Source organism: Oncorhynchus masou, chromosome 10 (assembly GCF_036934945.1).
Source record: "Oncorhynchus masou masou isolate Uvic2021 chromosome 10, UVic_Omas_1.1, whole genome shotgun sequence".
NCBI lineage: Eukaryota > Metazoa > Chordata > Actinopteri > Salmoniformes > Salmonidae > Oncorhynchus > Oncorhynchus masou.
The window spans coordinates 255408-282716 of record NC_088221.1 but is presented as its reverse complement, the minus strand read 5'-3'; the positions used below and the strand labels follow the sequence as shown (position 1 = coordinate 282716).

The following is a 27309-nucleotide window of genomic DNA, read 5'->3' as shown; positions in this document are numbered from 1 at the left end:
ACCGTCCTGTATAACTGCCCGTACAAACCGCCTGTGAAACACCACTCTACCCACTGCTATGAGACTGTATACCTGTCCTGTATAACTGCCCGTACAAATCGCCTGTGAAACGCCACTCTACCCACTGCTATCAGACTGTATACCTGTCCTGTATAACTGCCCGTACAAACCGCCTGTGAAACGCCACTCTACCCACTGCTATCAGACTGTATACCTGTCCTGTATAACTGCCCGTGAAACACCACTCTACCCACTGCTATCAGACTGTATACCTGTCCTGTATAACTGCCCGTACAAACCGCCTGTGAAACGCCACTCTACCCACTGCTATCAGACTGTATACCTGTCCTGTATAACTGCCCGTACAAACCGCCTGTGAAATGCCACTCTACCCACTGCTATCAGACTGTATACCTGTCCTGTATAACTGCCCGTGAAACACCACTCTACCCACTGCTATCAGACTGTATACCTGTCCTGTATAACTGCCCGTACAAACCGCCTGTGAAACGCCACTCTACCCACTGCTATCAGAATGTATACCTGTCCTGTATAACTGCCCGTGAAACACCACTCTACCCACTGCTATCAGACTGTATACCTGTCCTGTATAAACGCCTGTGAAACGCCACTCTACCCACTGCTATCAGACTGTATACCTGTCCTGTATAACTGCCCGTGAAACACCACTCTACCCACTGCTATCAGACTGTATACCTGTCCTGTATAACTGCCCGTACAAAACGCCTGTGAAACGCCACTCTACCCACTGCTATCAGACTGTATACCTGTCCTGTATAACTGCCCGTACAAACCGCCTGTGAAACGCCACTCGACCCACTGCTATCAGACTGTATACCTGTCCTGTATAACTGCCCGTGAAACACCACTCTACCCACTGCTATCAGACTGTATACCTGTCCTGTATAACTGCCCGTACAAACCGCCTGTGAAACGCCACTCTACCCACTGCTATCAGACTGTATACCTGTCCTGTATAACTGCCCGTACAAACCGCCTGTGAAACGCCACTCTACCCACTGCTATCAGACTGTATACCTGTCCTGTATAACTGCCCGTACAAACCGCCTGTGAAACGCCACTCTACCCACTGCTATCAGACTGTATACCTGTCCTGTATAACTGCCCGTGAAACACCACTCTACCCACTGCTATCAGACTGTATACCTGTCCTGTATAACTGCCCGTACAAACCGCCTGTGAAACGCCACTCGACCCACTGCTATCAGACTGTATACCTGTCCTGTATAATTGCCCGTACAAACCGCCTGTGAAACGCCACTCTACCCACTGCTATCAGACTGTATACCTGTCCTGTATAACTGCCCGTACAAACCGCCTGTGAAACGCCACTCTATCCACTGCTATCAGACTGTATACCTGTCCTGTATAACTGCCCGTGAAACACCACTCTACCCACTGCTATCAGACTGTATACCTGTCCTGTATAACTGCCCGTACAAACCGCCTGTGAAATGCCTCTCTACCCACTGCTATCAGACTGTATACCTGTCCTGTATAACTGCCCGTACAAACCGCCTGTGAAACGCCACTCTACCCACTGCTATCAGAATGTATACCTTTCCTGTATAACTGCCCATACAAACCACCCGTGAAACACCACTCTACCCACTGCTATCAGACTGTATACCTGTCCTGTATAACTGCCCGTACAAACCGCCTGTGAAACGCCACTCTACCCACTGCTATCAGACTGTATACCTGTCCTGTATAACTGCCCGTGAAACACCACTCTACCCACTGCTATCAGACTGTATACCTGTCCTGTATAACCGCCTGTGAAACGCCACTCTACCCACTGCTATCAGACTGTATACCTGTCCTGTATAACTGCCCGTGAAACACCACTCTACCCACTGCTATCAGACTGTATACCTGTCCTGTATAACTGCCCATACAAACCGCCTGTGAAACACCACTCTACCCACTGCTATCAGACTGTATACCTGTCCTGTATAACTGCCCGTGAAACACCACTCTACCCACTGCTATCAGACTGTATACCTGTCCTGTATAACTGCCCGTACAAACCGCCTGTGAAACGCCACTCTACCCACTGCTATCAGACTGTATACCTGTCCTGTATAACTGCCCGTACAAACCGCCTGTGAAACGCCACTCTACCCACTGCTATCAGACTGTATACCTGTCCTGTATAACTGCCCGTACAAACCGCCTGTGAAACGCCACTCTACCCACTGCTATCAGACTGTATACCTGTCCTGTATAACTGCCCGTGAAACACCACTCTACCCACTGCTATCAGACTGTATACCTGTCCTGTATAACTGCCCGTACAAACCGCCTGTGAAACGCCACTCGACCCACTGCTATCAGACTGTATACCTGTCCTGTATAATTGCCCGTACAAACCGCCTGTGAAACGCCACTCTACCCACTGCTATCAGACTGTATACCTGTCCTGTATAACTGCCCGTACAAACCGCCTGTGAAACGCCACTCTATCCACTGCTATCAGACTGTATACCTGTCCTGTATAACTGCCCGTGAAACACCACTCTACCCACTGCTATCAGACTGTATACCTGTCCTGTATAACTGCCCGTACAAACCGCCTGTGAAATGCCTCTCTACCCACTGCTATCAGACTGTATACCTGTCCTGTATAACTGCCCGTACAAACCGCCTGTGAAACGCCACTCTACCCACTGCTATCAGAATGTATACCTGTCCTGTATAACTGCCCATACAAACCACCCGTGAAACACCACTCTACCCACTGCTATCAGACTGTATACCTGTCCTGTATAACTGCCCGTACAAACCGCCTGTGAAACGCCACTCTACCCACTGCTATCAGACTGTATACCTGTCCTGTATAACTGCCCGTGAAACACCACTCTACCCACTGCTATCAGACTGTATACCTGTCCTGTATAACCGCCTGTGAAACGCCACTCTACCCACTGCTATCAGACTGTATACCTGTCCTGTATAACTGCCCGTGAAACACCACTCTACCCACTGCTATCAGACTGTATACCTGTCCTGTATAACTGCCCATACAAACCGCCTGTGAAACACCACTCTACCCACTGCTATCAGACTGTATACCTGTCCTGTATAACTGCCCGTGAAACACCACTCTACCCACTGCTATCAGACTGTATACCTGTCCTGTATAAACGCCTGTGAAACGCCACTCTACCCACTGCTATCAGACTGTATACCTGTCCTGTATAACTGCCCGTGAAACACCACTCTACCCACTGCTATCAGACTGTATACCTGTCCTGTATAACTGCCCGTACAAAACGCCTGTGAAACGCCACTCGACCCACTGCTATCAGACTGTATACCTGTCCTGTATAACTGCCCGTGAAACACCACTCTACCCACTGCTATCAGACTGTATACCTGTCCTGTATAACTGCCCGTACAAACCGCCTGTGAAACACCACTCTACCCACTGCTATCAGACTGTATACCTGTCCTGTATAACTGCCCGTACAAACCGCCTGTGAAATGCCACTCTACCCACTGCTATCAGACTGTATACCTGTCCTGTATAACTGCCCGTACAAACCGCCTGTGAAACGCCACTCGACCCACTGCTATCAGACTGTATACCTGTCCTGTATAACTGCCCGTACAAACCGCCTGTGAAACGCCACTCTACCCACTGCTATCAGACTGTATACCTGTCCTGTATAACTGCCCGTACAAACCGCCTGTGAAACGCCACTCGACCCACTGCTATCAGACTGTATACCTGTCCTGTATAACTGCCCGTACAAACCGCCTGTGAAACGCCACTCTACCCACTGCTATCAGACTGTATAATAACTCTAGCTCTTATAATAACTCTAGCTCTTATTATAACTCTAGCTCTTATTATAACTCTAGCTCTTATAATCATATTTTAATATTTACATTTCCATCATGAAAAATATCCTGTAATGTTTTCAACTGTTCAATATTCTATTTATGTCACATATTATGTCTTATGTATTTTAAATGAGTGTTTTACAATTATTAGTAAAGTAAATTCCGCATTTTTTCAGTTTCATCTGTGAGCAAGAACAAATAAACTCAATGTCTCCTCTCTTTTACTTTCATATTGACACATGCTGATCTGATCACATGAGTAGCCAGGTATGCTGTTACCACCCTCGGGGTCTGTAAATATTGATCTGATCACATGAGTAGCCAGGTATGCTGTTACCATCCTCGGGGTCTGTAAATATTGATCTGATCACATGAGTAGCCATGTATGCTGTTAACATCCTCGGGGTCTGTAAATGTTGATCTGATCACATGAGTAGCCAGGTGTGCTGTTTACCACCCTCGGGGTCTGTAAATGTTGATCTGATCACATGAGTAGCCAGGTGTGCTGTTTACCACCCTCGGGGTCTGTAAATGTTGATCTGATCACATGAGTAGCCAGGTGTGCTGTTTACCACCCTCGGGGTCTGTAAATGTTGATCTGATCACATGAGTAGCCAGGTGTGCTGTTACCATCCTCGGGGTCTGTAAATATTGATCTGATCACATGAGTAGCCAGGTATGCTGTTACTACCCTCGGGGTCTGTAAATGTTGATCTGATCACATGAGTAGCCAGGTATGCTGTTACCACCCTCGGGGTCTGTAAATGTTGATCTGATCACATGAGTAGCCAGGTACGCTGTTACCATCCTCGGGGTCTGTAAATGTTGATCTGATCACATGAGTAGCCAGGTGTGCTGTTTACCACCCTCGGGGTCTGTAAATATTGATCTGATCACATGAGTAGCCAGGTATGCTGTTACCATCCTCGGGGTCTGTAAATGTTGATCTGATCACATGAGTAGCCAGGTATGCTGTTACCATCCTCGGGGTCTGTAAATGTTGATCTGATCACATGAGTAGCCAGGTGTGCTGTTTACCACCCTCGGGGTCTGTAAATATTGATCTGATCACATGAGTAGCCAGGTATGCTGTTACCATCCTCGGGGTCTGTAAATGTTGATCTGATCACATGAGTAGCCAGGTATGCTGTTACCACCCTCGGGGTCTGTAAATGTTGATCTGATCACATGAGTAGCCAGGTGTGCTGTTTACCACCCTCGGGGTCTGTAAATGTTGATCTGATCACATGAGTAGCCAGGTGTGCTGTTTACCACCCTCGGGGTCTGTAAATGTTGATCTGATCACATGAGTAGCCAGGTGTGCTGTTACCATCCTCGGGGTCTGTAAATATTGATCTGATCACATGAGTAGCCAGGTATGCTGTTACCATCCTCGGGGTCTGTAAATGTTGATCTGATCACATGAGTAGCCAGGTATGCTGTTACCACCCTCGGGGTCTGTAAATGTTGATCTGATCACATGAGTAGCCAGGTATGCTGTTACCACCCTCGGGGTCTGTAAATGTTGATCTGATCACATGAGTAGCCAGGTGTGCTGTTACCACCCTCGGGATCTTAAGGACATCACTGTTATTTACCCACCTTGTACGGTTATGACGGGGAGAAAAAATTGTGTAACCTGCAGCCAGCTTTGTAGCCTATGATTACACATGGGGTACTATGGTTGTAATATGTCACAATAGAAATATTGCCAGCTAAGATATAGCAGGGGATTGTAGTTGGACAAGATTATCTGAATGTGCACATGATGGGAGTTAGAGGTCAATCTGAAGAGGTAATATAGAGAAGAAGAAAAAATGCATTGACTAAAATCACTGACTAAAAGTGTGTGGACTTAGTTTTTGTTATTAGTTGACTCTAAGACTGATGAAATGACTAAAATGTGACTAAGACTAAAAGTTATTAGTCAAAAGACAAACTAAATGTAAAATATCTGCCAAAATTAACACAGAAGTAAAGGCAGATCTAAAACTCTTACATCATCAGCCAGCACCTCCAACTCGTACTCATGGATGCCTCCGCCGCCGTAGACACAAAAGCCCACCAGCACCACGCCAGGCTTGTCCACTGTCAGACAGATGGCATCTGGAGAGCCATTGCCTGTGTTCCAGCTGCGGCCCTGGCTCGTCTTGGTGAAGCGGTTGGGAGTGGACTTCACAGAGTGAAGCGAGTTCAGACCGTCCACCTGGGACAGAAGAAGAGACCAGTCATTATGGTGTCTTTTAAATCGTTTTTATGTGTTCATGTACTGGTTGTATATTAAAGTCATTTTAGCAACCAGAAAAATTTGTATTTATCTGGTTGTAATCTGAACAGGCAATACCCTAAATATTTTTCACGCCATCCTTGATCTTTTCATGAAAAATATATGTCTTTACCTGGTTTTAACAGAGACTAATTGGTTCTAATCTGGTTACATGATGTCTTGTCAAACAGAAAACCAGTTAACAAAAAGTTAATTACATCATTAAGACTATGTGCCAAATGTGTGTTATTTATGAGCTTTATAATTCCACCAGGTGGTAGTACTGAGGAGAATAAACATGAGGGACTTTTCATTGTTATTGTACAAGTCAATGAATGATACAACCTCATGACCATGACGTCAGCCAGAAACATTACTATGAGGATGTCCTGATCTATGTAGTGTGGTTAGCATTAGTCACCTTGATATTTATGCAACACCTATTTGGCCAGAAAGCCTGCCTGTTGTTGTTACAAGGATATCCAGGGCCCAAAATGGAACAATAGCAGTTTCCTTGACAACATAAACTATGGTTTTTGAAAAGCAGCTGGGGCTGTTGTCATGATGACAGGTTGCCAGAGTGATTGAGACTGTTGAGAATGCAACCATTGGCCGCTGGGTACAGCGAAACAGACGGAAATGTGGTTGGACAGAGAGATGTCACTCCCCCAAGGGACTCAGTGTCTTGTAAACAAGATAAGTCATTCTGACGGTTTTTTTTCGGTTCTCTGTTTTGTTATTATAATTTTCAAGCTATATATTGAGTGCAGTTTAACATTTGATGAACATTTTATTAAATTAATATTAAATTGCAATGAAACAATACTGTAAATGGTGGATATCAAAGCTGAAAGACAACCCCAACAGAGCACTATATTTGTACTGGAGTCAGGTCTAAACTTGATTTAGACTAAATTGGGGAAGGCTGATTCAATTATGAATACAGCCAACCCAGCAAAAGGAATAGGACTAGATTTGTAAAAATGCAGACAATATCAATGTCCTGTATTGTTCTGTTCAATCCCTGAATAGACAGAACCTGGTAATGAATTAAATCCCAAACACAAACCTTGAGCTCTCTCTTTACACATAAACCACATATAGAATGTGTGTGGAGTGCACATGCGCATGTGTATGTTCTTTACCTCGGAGCCCAAGGCAGAGGCGGTGAGCTCAGAGACGATGCTGACCAGCAGGCCACAGGTGTTGGAGACCAGGTGGGGGGAGAAGACCTCCACCTCCTTCCTCAGGCTTTTCCTCACCGGTAGCACCACGATCACCAGCATCTTCTCAAGAACCTCCCGGAAACTGGCCATCCCCATCAGGTTCTCCTCCCTCTGAAAGGCGAGAGGAGAAAAGGAGAGAAAGAAAGCTAAAGGTCAGCAATAGTGTCTTCTCTGATTGTATTTAAATGACAATTAAATCTATTTCAATGATAACACATTTTAATAAGAGTGTGTTACAACAGTAAAAACAGGACAAGATAGGTTGCCAACCCCTGCGCTAGATATGGGATATTCACAAAAAGTCTCAGAGCAGGAGTGCTGACCTAAGTTGAGCTTTTTAGATAATAATGAAGATTACATAGACCTGGGAAACTGAACCTGTACCAACACTCCAACTGGGAGATGCTTTTTGAATACAGGTCCTCATTGGTCACACATTGTGTTGAAATTTTGCTTTCACTCACATGGCTGAGTTTCTCCATGTGCTCCACCAGCAGGGGGAAGCGGTGTGCGAGCGCCGAGTCATTCTCCGTGCTGACCTGTTTGACCAGCGAGCGCAGCAGCACTTCGCCGTCGTACGCAATGGGCAAGATGGATGACAGCTTGACTGATGTGTTGCACAGCGCAGACATCACCGCTGCCAACAGTCGGCTGCTCGATGTGCGGAAGTTGGCCTCGGCGATGTCCTGGTGAAAGGGAGAGGGGAAAGAAGGGTGGGTGAGGTGGCAAGTGCCAGATAACATGAGCCAGAATACATTCTAACCTAAATGATCACTAGCTGTGTCTTTCTTTTAGTTCATTTTGGTACACAAAAGCTTAGAGGAGCCATTGTGACAGCAACCAAGACACTGGCCATTTTGCAATTGTTTCTAGTCGACATCAGATGACAGTATATTTCCACAACCGCAAAAAAATAAATCAAACATTATTCATCACTACCTTACAAGTTCTACTCAATAATACATAGTTTCACTACTTATTTACGACATACATGAATGGTAAGTCAGTACTGATGAATTTGAGTAGTGGTGAGCAGAGTTTTGGGACATACCTACTACACAATTCCATCTTAATTACTGTTTTTATTGGGAATTTGGGAATCCACTACTTAATAGCTAGGAAAACACGTCTTGCTTCCGACTGGCAGCTTTATTGTCAGAGGTTGAGAGAAGGGCGGGTGGCCCGTGAATGAGGCAATTGACAAAAAAGCTCTGGAGGTTGTTACAAAGAAAAAGCCACTATTTGTTCATTTTGGTACAGTGCGTACCTCAGCTGTTGAAAACTACAATTGTGTCTCGATAAACAACTCTTCCTCAATAGGGTGCATCGAATTCTACTGTGAAAAGCCAAAATGAGTATGATGTCCACGCACTTAAAGCATACAAAAGAAACTACAAAATGGTATTTTATTGCATACACAAAATGCCTACTATTTAGAAAGCAAGTACGGTATTAAGAGGACCACAGTATATGCCATTTAGCAGACGCTTTTATCCAGTGTCTTACCGTCATGCATGCATTAATCTCTCGTGGACAGACAGGTACCATGTCTGTCAACAGACTGTGGGACACAACTACGGAACGTTGTTCCGGTGTGCCGTTTGTTCCTCACTGATCATTTGGATAGATCACGTTTTCACAGGTGTTCGAATCTTTCGAATTTCGGGAAGGGGACATTTGGCACATAGACTTTCCTGTATGCAACTAGCAATGAGAGGATGGAGCATCCTCGTTTTATATTGTTTCCTACGTCTGTCCCCAGAAGCTCCCTTCCACTCCTCGTTTTAGTATCGTTTCTCACGTCTATCCCCAGAAGATCCTTCCGCTCCTCGTTTTATATCGTTTCTCACGTCTGCCCTCAGAAGATCCTTCCGCTCCTCGTTTTATATCGTTTCTCACGTCTGTCCCCAGAAGCTCCTTCCGCTCCTCGTTTTATATTGTTTCCTACGTCTGTCCCCAGAAGCTCCCTTCCACTCCTCGTTTTAGTATCGTTTCTCACGTCTGTCCCCAGAAGCTCCTTCCGCTCCTCGTTTTAGTATCGTTTCTCACGTCTGCCCCCAGAAGCTCCTTCCGCTCCTCGTTTTAGTATCGTTTCTCACGTCTGCCCCCAGAAGATCCTTCCGCTCCTCGTTTTAGTATCGTTTCTCACGTCTGCCCCCAGAAGCTCCTTCCGCTCCTCGTTTTAGTATCGTTTCACGTCTGCCCCCAGAAGCTCCTTCCGCTCCTCGTTTTATATCGTTTCTCACGTCTGTCCCCAGAAGCTCCTTCCGCTCCTCGTTTTAGTATCGTTTCTCACGTCTGCCCCCAGAAGCTCCTTCCGCTCCTCGTTTTAGTATCGTTTCTCACGTCTATCCCCAGAAGATCCTTCCGCTCCTCATTTTAGTATCGTTTCTCACGTCTGCCCCCAGAAGCTCCTTCCGCTCCTCATTTTAGTATCGTTTCTCACGTCTGCCCCCAGAAGCTCCTTCCGCTCCTCGTTTTATATCGTTTCTCACGTCTATCCCCAGAAGATCCTTCCGCTCCTCATTTTAGTATCGTTTCTCACGTCTGCCCCCAGAAGCTCCTTCCGCTCCTCGTTTTATATCGTTTCTCACGTCTGTCCCCAGAAGCTCCTTCCGCTCCTCGTTTTAGTATCGTTTCTCACGTCTGCCCCCAGAAGCTCCTTCCGCTCCTCGTTTTAGTATCGTTTCTCACGTCTGCCCCCAGAAGCTCCTTCCGCTCCTCGTTTTATATCGTTTCTCACGTCTGCCCCCAGAAGCTCCTTCCGCTCCTCGTTTTAGTATCGTTTCTCACGTCTATCCCCAGAAGATCCTTCCGCTCCTCATTTTAGTATCGTTTCTCACGTCTGCCCCCAGAAGCTCCTTCCGCTCCTCATTTTAGTATCGTTTCTCACGTCTGTCCCCAGAAGCTCCTTCCGCTCCTCGTTTTAGTATCGTTTCTCACGTCTGCCCCCAGAAGCTCCTTCCGCTCCTCGTTTTATATCGTTTCTCACGTCTATCCCCAGAAGATCCTTCCGCTCCTCATTTTAGTATCGTTTCTCACGTCTGCCCCCAGAAGCTCCTTCCGCTCCTCGTTTTATATCGTTTCTCACGTCTGTCCCCAGAAGCTCCTTCCGCTCCTCGTTTTAGTATCGTTTCTCACGTCTGTCCCCAGAAGCTCCTTCCGCTCCTCGTTTTAGTATCGTTTCTCACGTCTGCCCCCAGAAGCTCCTTCCGCTCCTCGTTTTAGTATCGTTTCTCACGTCTGCCCCCAGAAGCTCCTTCCGCTCCTCGTTTTATATCGTTTCTCACGTCTGCCCCCAGAAGCTCCTTCCGCTCCTCGTTTTATATCGTTTCTCACGTCTGCCCCCAGAAGCTCCTTCCGCTCCTCGTTTTAGTATCGTTTCTCACGTCTGCCCCCAGAAGCTCCTTCCGCTCCTCGTTTTAGTATCGTTTCTCACGTCTGCCCCCAGAAGCTCCTTCCGCTCCTCGTTTTATATCGTTTCTCACGTCTGCCCCCAGAAGCTCCTTCCGCTCCTCGTTTTATATCGTTTCTCACGTCTGCCCCCAGAAGCTCCTTCCGCTCCTCGTTTTATATCGTTTCTCACGTCTGTCCCCAGAAGCTCCTTTCGCTCCTCGTTTTAGTATCGTTTCTCACGTCTGCCCCCAGAAGCTCCTTCCGCTCCTCGTTTTATATCGTTTCTCACGTCTGCCCCCAGAAGCTCCTTCCGCTCCTCGTTTTATATCGTTTCTCACGTCTGCCCCCAGAAGCTCCTTCCGCTCCTCGTTTTAGTATCGTTTCTTACGTCTGCCCCCAGAAGCTCCTTCCGCTCCTCGTTTTAGTATCGTTTCTCACGTCTGCCCCCAGAAGCTCCTTTCGCTCCTCGTTTTAGTATCGTTTCTCACGTCTGCCCCCAGAAGCTCCTTCCGCTCCTCGTTTTATATCGTTTCTCACGTCTGCCCCCAGAAGCTCCTTCCGCTCCTCGTTTTATATCGTTTCTTACGTCTGCCCCCAGAAGCTCATTTCACTCTACTGTTCAGATATGGAACTGCCTCCCAGGTCACATTGTTGGCGGGATCACCTATTCGGCTCTTCACGCCTTCAAAATGTAGAGCTCATGGACATCTCCTAACATCACCACTTACCTTGTAGACTGTGTTTGAGGTGCAGTGAACCATTGTTTGAGCCAATTGGATGTACTGATGTCTGATATTTAAAATTGCATCCAATAAAAAAAATATATACATTTATTTTTTTATACATAAAACACTTAATTGAGCATCTGACGCAATTCCGCAATATTTTTGTTCTGGGTTTCCTAGATTTTTGACATGACAAGCCTTGAGATGTAAACAATTTGCATTGATAATAAAGTATGACTTATTACATGCAGGGGGGACTTTAGTCCTGTGTGGCTCAGTTGATACAGCATGGCACTTGCAACGCCAATGTTTGTGGGTTTGATTCCCGCTGCATGAATAAATTATTTTGTATTAGTGGCCATAGCGGGAATCAAACCCACGAACATTGGCATTGAAGTGCCATGCTGTATCAACTAAGCCACACAGGACTAAAGTCCCCCCTGCATGTAATAAGTCGTACTTTATTATCAATGCAAATTGTTTATATCAAGGCTTGTCATGTCAAAACTCCCTCTAAACAGTATCAAGCGTGAGTGACATCACTACACAATACAAACAGATGTGGTCAAATAAATTGGCATCTTCGCATGGTTCACTAGGTCTTAAAAAAGGTTTATATTGAAAAATGATTTTTTTGTTTACACAGGTTTTTGTTTGGTTACAACTGCACAGGACCAATGAAAAAAGACATCAAAACTGAAATTTAGATTTTTCACTTCAAGTAAAAAAAACAGCTTGAATTATTCTAAATTAAATTTGTTTGGAGGAAATGATTCGTATTTACTGTGTAATTTGTCTCAACTGTGGTAAGTTGCAGGTGCCTACAAAAAAACTAAACATTCTGCTCCGTTGCACTACATTGTAAAGTGGCCCATATATTTGACCACATCTGTAAGTCTATGCAGTCTGTGTGGGAACTGAACAAACAACCTTAATGTTGAACCCACAATCTTGGTCAACAATGCTCCCTCTCTCTTTGACCAACCTGGTCGAGGCAGTTGAGCAAGTCGCAGAGGCAGGCCCACTGCAGAGCAGGCTTGGGGTAGAAGGAGTGGAAGCAGGAGGTAAAGGTGTTGTGGCACTCCTGCAGCACGGCCTCCAGCAGGGTGAGGGGCTGGGAGAGGTAGCCCTGAGGGTCGTTGTCCAGATTGGTTAGGCAGTTGTCCATGCCCTCCGAGAGGATCTTCTTGAGCAGGCTACGGGTGTTGCCGACCCACTCCACCAGCTTGCTGGACTCTTCCACCACCGCCTTGGCGCTGGCTGGAGAGGAAGAGGGAAGAACACTAATAGGACAGAGGACTCGGGGTTTAGCCAGGGACCATGTGATGCTGTTACATTCAGTTGAAAATTCAGAAACTTTACCTAACACTAGAACCGCTGGGACTTGAGGGACCCCCCTTAAAATTAATGTGCAGTCATTCAGATTTCATGTATGCTATCGCAAAAATAATTTGGTTGTGTTTATGAAGGCCTTTGGAAACAGAATAGCATTTTTCATTTATGCTATTGTAAGCTACATGTAAAAGCAAAAAAACAAATATTCAAATGTTCAATCAATTTTATTCATGGCGTGCCATTGTTATAACTATGAAACAGAAAGCATGTGTTTTGGAACACAGTAACAGCTTATTTTTAATAAAAAAATACCCCAACCACCAAGACACACAGTCAAGACATGTTTTCAAATGATGAAAACATCAGTAGCCTTATAAGCGCCAAGTGGCCTTAATAAATAGTCAAACACAGCACAAAAGCAAATCATATTTTATTGGTCACATATACATATTTAGCACATGTTATTGCAGGTGTAGCGAAATGCTTGTGTTCCTAGCTCCAACAGTGCATCTAACAATTCACAACAATACACAAATCTAAAAGTAAAAGAATGGAAGAAATATAAATATTAGGACAAGCAATGTTGGAGTGGCATTGACAAAAATACAGTAGAATAGGAAACACTATATACATGAGATGAGTAAAGCAGAATGTAAACATTATTAAAGTGAATAGGGTTCCATTATTAAAAAGTGGCCAGTGATTCCATGTCTACGTACAGTACCCGTCAGTACCAGTACCAGCACAACATCTCAACATCAACTGTTCAGAGGAGACTCGAATTGCTGCAAAGAAACCACTACTAAAGGACACGAATAAGAAGAAACTTGCTTGGGCAAAGAAACAAGAGCAATGGAGATTACCGGTGGAAATCTGTCTTTTGGTCTGGAGTCCAAATTGGAGATTTTTGGTTGCAACCGCTGTGTCTTTGTGAGATGTAGAGTAGGTGAACGGATGATCTCCGCATGTGTGGTTCCCACCGTGAAGCATGGAGGAGGAGGAGGTGATGGTGCTTTACTCATGGCACTGTCAGTGATGTATTTAGAATTCAAGGCACATTTAACCAGCATGCCTACCACAGAATTCTCCAGTGATATGCATTCCCATCTGGTTTGCACTTAATGGGAATATCATTTGTTTTTCAACATGACAATGACCCAACACACCTCCAGACTGCGTAAGGGCTATTTGACCAAGGAGAGTGATAAGTGCTGCATTAGATGACCTGGCCTCCACAATTACCAGAGTGAAGGAAAAGCAGCCAACAAATGCTCAGCATATGTGGGAACTCATTCAAGACTGTTAGAAATTAACGCCAGGTAAAGCTGGTTGAGAGAATGCCAAAAAGTATGCAATGCTGTCATCAAGGCAAAGGGTGGCTATTTTGAGGAATCTCACACACTTTTTTGGTTACTACATGACTCCAAATGTGTTATTTCATAGTTTTGATGTCTTCACTATTATTATACAATGTAGAAAATAGCAAAAATAAAGAAAAGCCCTTGAATGAGTAGGTGCTCTAAAACTTTTGACTGGTAGTATATATCTACACACACACTGCTCAAAAAATAAAGGGAACACTAAAATAACACATCCTAGAACTGAATTAATTAAATATTCTTATTAAATACTTGTTTCTTTACATAGTTGAATGTGCTGACAACAAAATCACACAAAAATGATCAATGGAATCAAATTTATCAACCCATGGAGGTCTGGATTTGGAGTCACACTCAAAATTAAAGTGGAAAACCACACTACAGGCTGATCCAACTTTGATGTAATGTCCTTAAAACAAGTCAAAATGAGGCTCAGTAGTGTGTATGACCTTCCTACAAAGCCTGGGCATGCTCCTCCCAGACCTGGACTAAAGCATCCGCCAACTCCTGGACAGTCTGTGGTGCAACGCGGCGTTGGTGGATGGAGCGAGACATGATGTCCCAGATGTGCTCAATTGGATTCAGGTCTGGGGAACGGGCGGGCCGGACCATAGCATCAATGCCTTCCTCTTGCAGGAACTGCTGACACACTCCAGCCACATGAAGTCTAGCATTGTCTTGCATTAGGAGGAACCCAGGGCCAACCACACCAGCATATGGTCTCACAAAGGGTCTGAGGATCTCATCTCGGTACCTAATGGCAGTCAGGCTACCTCTGGCGAGCACATGGAGGGCTGTGCGGCCCCCAAAAGAAATGCCACCCCACACCATGACTGACCCACCTCCAAACCGATCATGCTGGAGGATGTTGCAGGCAGCAGAACGTTCTCCACGGCATCTCCAGACTGTCACGTGCTCAATGTGAACCTGCTTTCATCTGTAAAGAGCACAGGGCGCCAGTGGCGAATTTGCCAATCTTGGTGTTCTCTGGCAAATGCCAAACGTCCTGCACGGTGTTGGGCTGTAAGCACAACCCCCAACTGTGGATGTCGGGCCCTCATACCACCCTCATGGAGTCTGTTTCTGACCGTTTGAGCAGACACTTGCACATTTGTTGCTTGCTGGAGGTAATTTTGCAGGGCTCTGGCAGTGCTCCTCCTGCTCCTCCTTGCACAAAGGCAGCGGTAGCAGTCCTGCTGCTGGGTTGTTGCCCTCATGGCCTCCTCCACGTCTCCTGATGTACTGGCCTGTCTCCTGGTAGCGCCTCCATGCTCTGGACACTACGCTGACAGACACAGCAAACCTTCTTGCCACATCTCGCATTGATGTTCCATCCTGGATGAGCTGCACTTCCTGAGCCACTTGTGTGGGTTATAGACTTCGTCTCATGCTACCACTAGAGTGAAAGCACCGCCAGCATTCAAAAGTGATCTAAACATCAGCCAGGAAGCATAGGAATTGAGAAGTGGTCTGTGGTCCCCACCTGCAGAACCACTCCTTTATTGGGGGTGTCTTGCTAAATGCCTAAAATTTCCGGCCAGTGATGGATATTTAACAGTCTGATGGCCTTAAGATTGAAAAACAGTTTCTGTCTCTCGGTCCCCGCTTTGATGCACCTGTACTGACCTCGCCTTGTGGATGACAGCAGGGTGAACAGGCCGTGGCTCAGGGGGTTGATGTCCCTCAGGATCTTTTTGGCTGTCCTGTGACAATCTGGTGCTGTAGCTGTCCTGGAGGACAGGCAGTGTGCCCCCGGTTATGTGTTGGGCAGACCGTACCACCCTCTGAAGAGCCCTGCGGTTGCGGGCGGTGCAGTTGCTGTACCGGGCGGTGCAGTTGCTGTACCAGGCGGTGATTAATTCCAACAGGATACCCTCAGCTGTGCATCTGTAAAAGTTTGATGGTCATAAGGGCCAAGTCACATTTCTTCAGCTTCCTGAGGTTGAAGAGGCGCTGTTGTGCCTTCTTCACCACACTGTGTGGGTGGACCATTTCAGATTTTCAGTGATGTGTACGCCAAGGAACTTAAAGCTTTCCACCTTCTCTACTGCTGTCCCGTCGATGTGGATTGGGGCATGCTCCCTGTTTACTCAAGTCCACCATCAGCTCTTTCATTTTGTTGAAGTTGAGGTATTTTTGTGGCACCACTCCTCCAGGGCCCTCACCTCCTCCCTGTAGGCTGTCTTGATGGTTGAGTTGGAGGTGTGCATGGCCAAGCAGTCATGGGTGAACAGGGAGTACAGGAGGGGGATTTATAATTCATTATTGTCTGTAGACCCTGCCACATACGTCTAGTGTCTGAGCTGTAGAACTGCGACTCCACTTGTGTCTCTGTACTGGACGTTTCACCTGTTTGATTTCCTTACGGAGGGAATAACTACACTATTTTTATCCAACAATATTCCCAGACAACTTGGCGCGACTGCTGCCATCTATCCACGGTTTCTGGTTTTAATAGACACCGCTATACACTTCCTGATGATCGCAGGCACCGTGTCAATGTTAACATTATTCTCTGAGGCTAACCGGAACATATCCCAATCCGTGTGATCACAACAATCTTGAAGCATGGATTCTGACCGAACGGTGTTGAGACTTTAGCACAGGTACTTCCTGTTTGAGTTTCCGACTATAGGAAGGGAGGAGCAAAAGGGAGTGGTAATCTGATTTGCCGAATGGAGGGTTCGGGTAGGCCCTTGTAGGCGTCTCAAAAAGGCGAGTAGCAGCTGATAATGTTTTCCCAAAGCGTTATGTCATTATAATGCGGGGTAAAATAGTTACTTATTGTCAGCTCGTGCACGTCTTCACGCAATGGCATCAGTTGCATTTCATTTAGCTCTTATCCCTTGTGCTAACAGCTGACCATTTTTGTTACTTTCACTTGCTTGACACATTTTGGTTGTAATGCCTAATAGTCTCCGTTTTTCTCATTGTGTCCCGTCATCTTGTCATCCTTCAGCATCGTTGTGGAGTACAACAGCTGTGCCGGTGCCTTATTTTGCGCAGAGGGAGGGAGCTCACATCTCACTTTGTTCTTGGTGCTGGCCAGACTTGTTTTCTTCGCAAACAACTTGTTACAGTGAATTACAGCGAAGTGAAGAAATTGTCCATGGTGAAATGTCTCCCCTTGCCAAGGTTCCACAAGGCTCATCACCACATTCTCCGACACTTAATCACCTGCTGCCCAATGTGGATATTTTCCCAGATATTGAAAGTCGTTCAGCAAGTACAATTATGCACGCTCTCACTGTGTAGCCTACTCGAAGTTGGACCGAGTAGGCATGACTTAAAATTAGCAGTCAAAATGACTGTTTTAGCGGTTCTATTGTTAAAGCTGACAGGTATAATGGTTTTATTAATTGCTATGAGCCTTTAAAATGTAAGGCTAATAATGTGTTTGGTCTCTCTATGTAGTAAAATCCTTGGCATCAACTTGGATTTTTGTGTGTGTGTGTGTGTGTGTGTGTGTGTGTTCGAGCATGCTTCCGTGCCTGCATGTGTGCGCGTTTGTGCATCTTTGTAACCCTACCAGATATGGGGAAGATCTCACAGATGTAGACGCGGAGCAAGCGCAGGCAGCAGGTCCCTACAAAGCGCAGGCGCTCCAGGTCCAGCAGGGTGGCCGTGTACTGGAAGCCTTTCAGGGCCCTCAGCTCCTCCACCCCCAGCACCAGGGTGGTCCAGCTCCAGTGGAGGATCCTCAGCAGGGACTCAAAACACTCCTACAGGGAGAGGGGGGGAGGACAACTTTACAGCATGTTTATTACATGTTAACTACAGCTTTACAACCTATTCATGAAAACTTCACTAGCAACATCCTAACTACTACTGTATAACACTCCAGCGTGATGTTCATTATGGCGTGCAATTGAAAATGTTTTAAAACATTTTGCAACTGAAAACTAAAACGAGTGTTTCTTATTGTACAAGTCCAGGTAGTCCCTCCCTGTTTAACTACATTTTATTCTGTTTGGTGACTGATGAACACAATTCAGGAGTTAAATTGGTAATTCCTAAATAAGACAGGCATGTGTATTGATTCTATTGATTTCTCTGTGGCTTTCCTGGGAACAAGTCTAGCTTGGGGAAACACAGGCGTACGGTTCATACCACTGAAACGGTCCTGGCGAAGGAGCGTTTGAGGATGTGAACCGGCTCACTGGTCTGCTGTTTCCCTTTGGCTACGATGCCATCGTTCGACGGAAGCCTAGAATAGTAAAACAACCAAATCACATTCCCATTACAAAGCTGGTTACTTGAAGTTCATCAATATACATTTCATGGGTCACTATTTCAGACATGAGAATGATGGTGCAGACAGACATGGCAGCTCTGCTTCTAACTCCTAAGCAACTTTTGCTACACCCGCAATAACATCTGCTAAATATGTGTATGTTATCAATAAAATGTGATTTGCATGTAGGAAAATGACTTGCCTGTACAAGAGGTGAGGTATTTGACCTGCGTTCACATCGGTACCGTTGTTTGACTTCTTGGAGCTCTTGAACTGAAAGACCACACTGCAAAAGAGTGTCGGTCGACATTATTCACAATGACAATGAGGATATCTTTTGAAGTAATTGTATTTCTACGAACTACAATAGTAACCTGTCATCTGTGGTGATGGTGGCCTGTCCGTGGGAGCCACAGTCTGAGCTGGGCCCAGACACCTGGGCCCATGCCACGTACCACCAGCCCAGCTGCAGCAGCACCGGTTCGTCAAACATCATGGCGTACTTCTCCCTGGCAGCGCAGTCATAGGCCAGTACGTCAGTCTCAGCCAGGAGGTCCCCATCCGTCTCATGGTCTCCACCATCAGGCCCCAGCTCTAACAACTGCACAGTAACAACAACAGTCAGCCTTACTAGCAGAACTTGAATAGACCTCTATTCGGGCTGTGGTATAATATAATAATATATAATATATATATAATATAATATAAACTATTTGCTAATGTGTTCAATATCACAGAACCTAGCAATATAAAGATTACATTAATACATTGATAAATAAATAAACAGTTGACACTAGTATACCTACTAACCTTGATATTTGAAGTGTACTCAAACAACTGAGATTACATAGGTTAAATATAAAGGTATTGTAACTACCAAAATAAAGGAAACACTTGAGTCGGTGTTCGTATAGACCGCGGCAAGTCAAATTCAAGGCCCTTTTCAAGCACTAATATTTATTTTCAGGACCATCAATTTGTAATAGTTCATATTATGCATTATTTTCAGGACCATCAATTTGTAATAGTTAATATTATGCAATTGTTTCTAGTCGCCACTAGATGGCAGGATATTGCCACAACCGCATGAAAAAAATAACTTAGTATTTATCACTACCTTACAAGTTCTCCTCCGTAATAGGTAATTTCACTACTTATTTAAGACGAGTGGTAAGTCATGATCATTTGGTAATTTGAGTAGTGATTAGCAGAGTATTGGCACATGCCTACTGATGAAGACATTTCTTATTTGCATTAAAATACAATTCCTATTTGTATTAATACACAATTGCAGCTTAATGACTGTTTTTATTGGGCATTTGGGAATCTACTATTTAACAGCCACGAAAAAGCTTCTTACTGGCAGCTTTAGTGTCGGAGGTCGTGAAAAGAGCGGGTGGGCTGTATTTGTATTTATTTAATGGGATCCCCATTCGCTGCTCTCTTCCTGGGGTCCAAACACACCAAAGCACCCACATTACATAGAAAAGAAAATATAAAACAGTTAACTATGTTTGTACTGGATGAGCTAAAGATAAAACAGTACATCCTATAACATTCCTACAACACCACATATCCACAACACGTTCAATACCACCACATATCCACAACACACGTCCAATACCACCACATATCCACAACACACGTCCAATACCACCACATATCCACAACACGTTCAATACCACCACGTATCCACAACACGTTCAATACCACCACGTATCCACAACACGTTCAATACCACCACGTATCCACAACACGTTCAATACCACCACGTATCCACAACACGTTCAATACCACCACGTATCCACAACACGTTCAATACCACCACGTATCCACAACACGTTCAATACCACCACGTATCCACAACACGTTCAATACCACCACGTATCCACAACACGTTCAATACCACCACTTATCCACAACACGTTCAATACCACCACTTATCCACAACACGTTCAATACCACCACGTATCCACAACACGTTCAATACCACCACGAATCCACAACACGTTCAATACCACCACATATCCACAACATGTTCAATACCACCACATATCCACAACACGTTCAATACCACCACATATCCACAACACGTTCAATACCACCACATATCCACAACACAACGCGTTCAATACCACCACATATCCACAACGTGTTCAATACCACCACATATCCACAACACAACGCGTTCAATACCAACACATATCCACAAAACAACATGTTCAATACAACCATACAACAATATCACAATATGTGCGCATGCATGTGTCTCTACCTTTGTTTGTGTCTCTTCACAGCCCTGTTGTTACATAGTGTTTTTTTTAGCTGCATTTGAAATCTGATTCTGCTGCTTGCATCAGTTACCTGATGTGGAATAGAGTTCCATGTAGTCATGGCTATATGTAGGAAAGTGTGCTTCCTATAGTCTGTTCTGGAATTGGGGACTGTGAAGAGAACACTGGTGGTATGTCTTGTGGGGTATGCATGTGTGTCAGAGATGTGCGTGTATTTTAAAACAGACAGCTTGGTACATTCAACACCTCTTATAAAAAAAAAGATGGAAGTAATGATGGACTTCATCTCTGTTCAACTTTGAGCCATGAGAGATTGACATGCATGTCATTATGGTTAGCTCTCCGTGTACTTTTAAGGGTTAGCTGTCGCTGTAGTAGCTAACGTGTATAGTGTCGAGTCATCCGCGTACATAGACACATTGACCTTACTCAAAGCCGGAGGCATGTCGTTGGTAAAGATTGAAAAATGCAAGGGGTCTAAACAGTTACCCTGGGGAATTCCTGATTCTACCGAGATTATGTTCGAGACGCTTCCATTACAGAACACCCTCTGTGTTCTGTTAGGCAGGTAACTCTTTATCCACATTATAGCATTATAGCCATAACACAAGTTTTTCCAGCAGTAGACTATATCATGTCAAAAGCTGCACTGAAGTCTAACAAGACATCCCCCCTCATTTTATCATACATACATTGGTCATTTGTGTAAGTGCTGTGCTTGTTGAGTGTCCTTCCCTATAAGCGTGCTTAAAGTCTGTTGTCAATTTGTTTATTATATCTGGTCAAACACTATTTTTTCCAGAAGTTTACCAAGGGTTGGTAACAGGCTGATCGGTCAGCTATTTGAGCTAGTAAAAGGGGGCTTTACTATTCTTGGGTAGTGGAATGACTTTAGTTTCTCTCCAGTGCCTATTAAGACACTGTGTTGGTGTTTCTTTTATTTTGGCAGTTACATTTCGATTGGTGATAGCTTTCGGGTGTGAGAACTGTGTGGCAGAGGTCAGTGCTGTGGGTACTACACCATTGGTGGTAAATGGGATAAATTACCATCTTACAATGTCAAACATGTACAGACCTAGCAAAAAGAGCAAGAGGAAATGCAGTCCATTTGCTAGTGTCCCTCCCTGCCACTGACCTTGAGCTTTGCAGTGTACTCCCCACGGCCCCCGAACAGGCCCAATCCCCCCAGTAGGATGTCCGCATCAGAACAGAAGCGGATGGCCTCCACCGAGTGGGCAGAGTAACCCCAGCCACCCCCGTGACCTATTACATTACACATGAAGTTGCAATGACTCAGGCTCTGCAGCATCATCATCTGTGCTCATAACAATACAATGAGGTTAGTTTTATTAGAAGTGCCCAGTCACTGCAATATTATATAATGAAACACGAGGTACTCAGCTGTTGAAATACTTTTCAATGCGTCCTTGAATTATAATATGGGTTATCATTTTTTGTAGTAATCCTTGATTTTTTTTATGTATCACTGGTGATAAAGTATATGTAATGTTGTCTCTGGCTGGAATATCATGTCACAAATCAATCAAACCAAAATCAGGAAAAAGGGATATGAGGAATAGCTGTGAGTGTGACAAATACTGTAGAACAGGGATCAACTAGATTTAGCCGCAGGCAGATGTTTTGTTGAGCAGATGGTCGGGGGGCCGGAACATAATTACAAATGATTTGTAGACTGCAAATTGAATGCAAGAAGCCCAAACAGATAATATTTTACTAAAACAATCATTTTAAGTATTGCTCACATTTGCATATGAAACACATGAGTGACTGAGTGTGTGGACTCACTCTCGAAGCGGTTGACCACGCTGTAGTCCTCCTTGGAGTAGACCTTCATAACAGCACGAGTCTCCTCCTCTGTGCTGGCCACGCCCTTCTTCAGCTCTTGCATGGCCGCCAGCGTATCCAGGCAACCTGGTCACAACACACACAGGGCACTTCTTGTTTGTGGTTAACATTATCATCAGACGAATGGACACACTTCTGTTTATCGTTTTGTCTGTTTCTGGTGTGCGTTTGTAAGTGCTTGACAGTACTTCTGTAAAAGCACTGTGCTAACGTAGTACAGAAAAATGAATGTTCTTATTAGCTAGGCCTTTCTGCAAATAGAGATTAATAATTTATTTTTGAAGGGGAAAAACAAGGACAGGGAGAGCAGCAAAATAGCCTCGAACATTTAGATAATGGCTGCCGTTTTACAAGCTCATAATCAACTGAGCTATTTTGTTTGTTTTTTCACATTGTTTGTAAATTATTTTGTACATAATGTTGCTGCTACCGTCTCTTAGGACAGAAGAGAGCTTCTGGAGATCAGGAACAGCAATAACACACCTCAAACTGGACAAAGATTTTTTCTTTAATGAGTCCGACGTTACTCTACACAGACAGATGCATACAAAGCTCTCCCCCGCCCTCCATTTGGCAAATCTGACCATAATTATATCCTCCTGATTCCTGCTTACAAGCAAAAACTAAAGCAGGACGTACCAGTGACTCGCTCAATACCGAAGTGGTCAGATGGCACGGATGCTATGCTACAGGATTTTTTTGCTTGCCAGACTGGAATATGTTCCGGGATTCATCCAATGGCTTTAAATGAGTATACCACCTCAGTCACCGGCTTTCATCAATAAGTGCATTGACGACGTCGTCCCCATAGTGATCGTACTCACATTTCCCAACTAGGGCTATTGCGGTGAACCACCACCACACCGGCGGTCACGAGTCTCGACCGCAGTCAAATTCCACGTGACAGTTCAGTCACGGTAATTATGGTTCGCCAAGCTTTGATGCTGCTGACGGTCATTGGTATGCCTACCAAACTTGCTAACTGCCTGGTACTCAGCACTCTATTGCCACTCTAATCACTCTGACATCAATACAAATGTATTTGAAAATCTAATCAAACACTTTATGAGAGCACATGAGCTCATGTTGCGCAACATTTCAATATGCTATGCAATTGAGTGAGAAAACAGAGTTTTGGCCTCTACTGAAAAAAGGAGGATCAGCTTTCTATAGGCTAGGCCTACTTTATTTATCAACATTACTAATATTAAGCACATTGTTTATATTTACAACAGGAGTATAGCTTATCTGGCTGGCATGAAAATGAACCACGGGAAAAGCATCCTCCATTTATGTGCACAGATGGCAGGTATTTTTCCCCCGCATGCCCCTGTTTCAATACAGGGGCATGATAATGGTCCATTCTAAATCAAAACAAATTTCACACATATAGTATTTAGCTTTTGTAAAGACAAGATTAAATCAAGAAGTCTGATGAGTGACAATATTAGCCTGTGAATTATATATTATCACATGTGAATGATGCCCTGCATAAGAAACAATTACTTTTTTTGTGACTTTCGAATTATAGTCACACACCTCATGTAGCCTAGCCCATAGGCCTATATGTTTTAATAAGGTTTGTATCACAATTAAAGTGGCCAAATAGCTTCTTAAAATTAAGCACATTAATCCACTTTACAAGGGGTGTAGAGCCTAACTGGCATACATACACAGCACGTGAGTTTCAAGTTTCGGGAAGATAAATTACAATAAAAATGCACCTTTATAATAAAAGCATGATAAGGGTGGGGGAATAATCAGAATTAGTTGGGTAACATAGATAAGATGTTTTATATTCATTATATGCTTGTGAGTTACTTCTCATCAGAATGTATTTTGTTGTACTATAGTGGTGGCCGGTTGCAGTTATCTGTTCTCTGATATGGGGTCAGTTACTTGGGCCGCAGAGAGGGGAGGGGTCAATCTTGTCTTCATATGTAAACATATCTTTTAAACCAATTATCTCTTGGCTCCACAATGTCTGTGTGCCAGTCACTGTGTCTCTATGATCTTGTCCATGAGGGGTGCATTTAATATATGCCTGTTGATACAGGTTTTGTTTTATGGTCCTGAGAGCGAGATAAGAACATAGTTTAGGAGACAAAGCTGAACGATAATTTCTAGCCAATGCTGTCTGGCTATGTGTGTCTTTGCTATAAAGGATCTCAGTTGAAATGTGTAAGGACTCTCAGAGAATTCATTGATAGACACTGAATTGATTTGAGAGTCACAGGGTTGTGATGGAGCTCATATAATTAAAGATGGACTTTATGATAACTCTGACTTGTGTGTGGTTTGCTCTCATGATTTGGTAAATACAGGAAATTTTCACTACACAAGTCCAACGCTCTAACCACTAGGCTACCTTCCACCCAATTTGTGCTTATAGCCTACTACCATGTGTGCATTGCTGCACTGATAATGTGAAGAAATAGCCTAATTAGTTGATCAACATTTTAAGCTAAACGTTTTGATCTGCTGCATCAGTCACATAGCGTAAAACTGTGTTTTTGATGCTAGTGGTTGTATTAATTGGGATCTATCACATCCAACAACTGTCCCAGACTGTGTTTGGAATATTTCTCTCTCACACATAGTAGGTCATCCTTTGTACTATGGGGGATAGTAGATTGATATAGGCTAGTGCTTTGCTGTTCGTTAGGCCTACTCATCTTGTTGGCTGACAAAAAGTAAAATGTGGACAGATCTTCCAATATCTTCAATATGCACCTCGGAATTGGATAAGGACGCGTGCATTTGCGTCCCTGATGTGTCTGTCTAAACTTGTAGCCTGTGAGAAAGACTGATCACGTGATGGGCCGCACAGCACTCAGCTAGAATGGCACAATGGTCACTAGCAGCAAAAGGCATGGATTTTTTTAGGGTGCGTTACGGCCACACAAAGGGGATGCCACCGTGAAACTCTCGGCCTTGTCAAATTGTGAATAATAGACTGATGTGTGTGCAGCCTGCTTAAAAAACAAAGCAAAGATGATGCTATTCAAGCAACTTTTTTCAAAATCATCATTAGAGTTGCAATGTTTAAAAACAAGATATTTTGTCACGAAAAGATGCTTGACTATGCATATAATTGACAGCTTTGGAAAGAAAACACTAACATTTCCAAAACTGCAAAGATATTATCTGTGAGTGCCACAGAACTGATGCTACAGGCGAAACCAAGATGAAACTTCAAACAGGAAATGAGCTAAATTTTTGAAGCACTGTTTTCCAATGTCTCCTTATATGGCTGTGAATGCGCAAGGAGAGAGCCCACAATTTCTGCCGTTTCCCCAAGGTGTCTGCAGCATTGTGACGTATTTGTAGGCATATCATTGGAAGATTGACCATAAGAAACCACATTTACCAGGTGTCCGCCCGGTGTCCTGTGTCGAAATTGGTGCGTAAACCTCAGCTGCAAGTATTTTTCCATTTAATTCAGAGAAGAAAGCAGACTTCCACGAACGATATATCAATGAAGAGATATGTGAAAAACACCTTGAGGATTGATTCTAAACAACGTTTGCCATGTTTCAGTCGATATTATGGAGTTAATTTGGAAAAAGGTTCGGGGTTTTTGTGACTGAATTTTCGTGTTTTTTTTTTGTAGCCAAAAGTGATGTACAAAACGGAGCGATTTCTCCTACACAAAGAATCTTTCAGGAAAAACTGAACATTTGCTATCTAACTGAGAGTCTCCTCATTGAAAACATCTGAAGTTCTTCAAAGGTAAATGATTTTATTTGAACGCTTTTCTGGCTTTTGTGAAAATGTTGACCGCTAAATGCTACGCTAAATGCTACGCTAGCTATCAATACTCTTACACAAATGCTTGTTTTGCTATGGTTGAAAAGCATATTTTGAAAATCTGAGATGACAGTGTTGTTAAGAAAAGGCTAAGCTTGAGAGCTAGCATATTTATTTAATTTCATTTGCGAGTTTCATAAATAGTTAACGTTACGCTAATGAGCTTGAGGCTATAACTGGATACAGGTTTTTTTCGTAGCCAAACGTGAACAAAACGGAGCGATTTGTCCTACACAAATAATATTTTTTGAAAAACTGAACATTTGCTATCTAACTGAGAATCTCCTCATTGAAAACATCTGAAGTTCTTCAAAGGTAAATGATTTTATTTGAATGCTTTTCTTGTTTTTGTGAAAATGTTGCTGGCTGAATTCTAGGCCTATAGCTATGCTAGCTATCAATACCCTTACACAAATGCTTGTTTAGCTATGGTTGAAAAGCATATTCTGAAAATCTGAGATGACAGTGTTGTTAACAAAAGTCTAAGCTTGAGAGCAAATATATTTATTTCATTTCATTTGCGATTTTCATGAATGGTTAACGTTGCGTTATGCTAATGAGCTTGAGGCTATAAATAGGATCCCGGATCCGGGATTGCTCGTCGCATGAATTTAACCACTCAACGAGGGTTGCAAAGGGTCGGAAAAATTCTGGTAAATTCCCTGAAACCTATAGCAGTTGCCATTGCACGGATTGAGGGAGACAATGCCATTCTGTCTGATGTTCAGACTCTGCTTGCAGAGGAAAGATAATAAATCCTTACTGCCCAGCACACTTCACTGTTGCTCCATGCAGAGGAAACTGCAATTCTGAAATACATCAAAAGGCGTGAAGACCACTGTCTGAAGTCCATACAAGCCACGGCGTACATGTTGGACCCCAAGAAT

At 44.1% G+C, this 27309-nt stretch overlaps 1 protein-coding gene across 11 annotated transcripts in view; it reads right to left on the bottom strand.

The window, feature by feature from the left end:
* The window catches only part of mycbp2 (MYC binding protein 2), a 301049-nt gene that overhangs the window by 154416 nt on the left and 119324 nt on the right, over positions 1 to 27309 (bottom strand). For all 11 annotated transcript variants that reach the window (XM_064975618.1, XM_064975623.1, XM_064975614.1 and 8 more), the window contains exons 24-33: positions 22553 to 22678; positions 21882 to 22009; positions 18827 to 19053; positions 18655 to 18738; positions 18329 to 18425; positions 17748 to 17940; positions 12490 to 12764; positions 7848 to 8069; positions 7303 to 7494; positions 5891 to 6097 (exon numbers count right to left, since the gene is read on the bottom strand). In XM_064975618.1, coding sequence (XP_064831690.1) covers positions 5891 to 6097; positions 7303 to 7494; positions 7848 to 8069; positions 12490 to 12764; positions 17748 to 17940; positions 18329 to 18425; positions 18655 to 18738; positions 18827 to 19053; positions 21882 to 22009; positions 22553 to 22678 — 1751 coding nt within the window. The remainder of the gene's footprint in view (positions 1 to 5890; positions 6098 to 7302; positions 7495 to 7847; positions 8070 to 12489; positions 12765 to 17747; positions 17941 to 18328; positions 18426 to 18654; positions 18739 to 18826; positions 19054 to 21881; positions 22010 to 22552; positions 22679 to 27309) is intronic.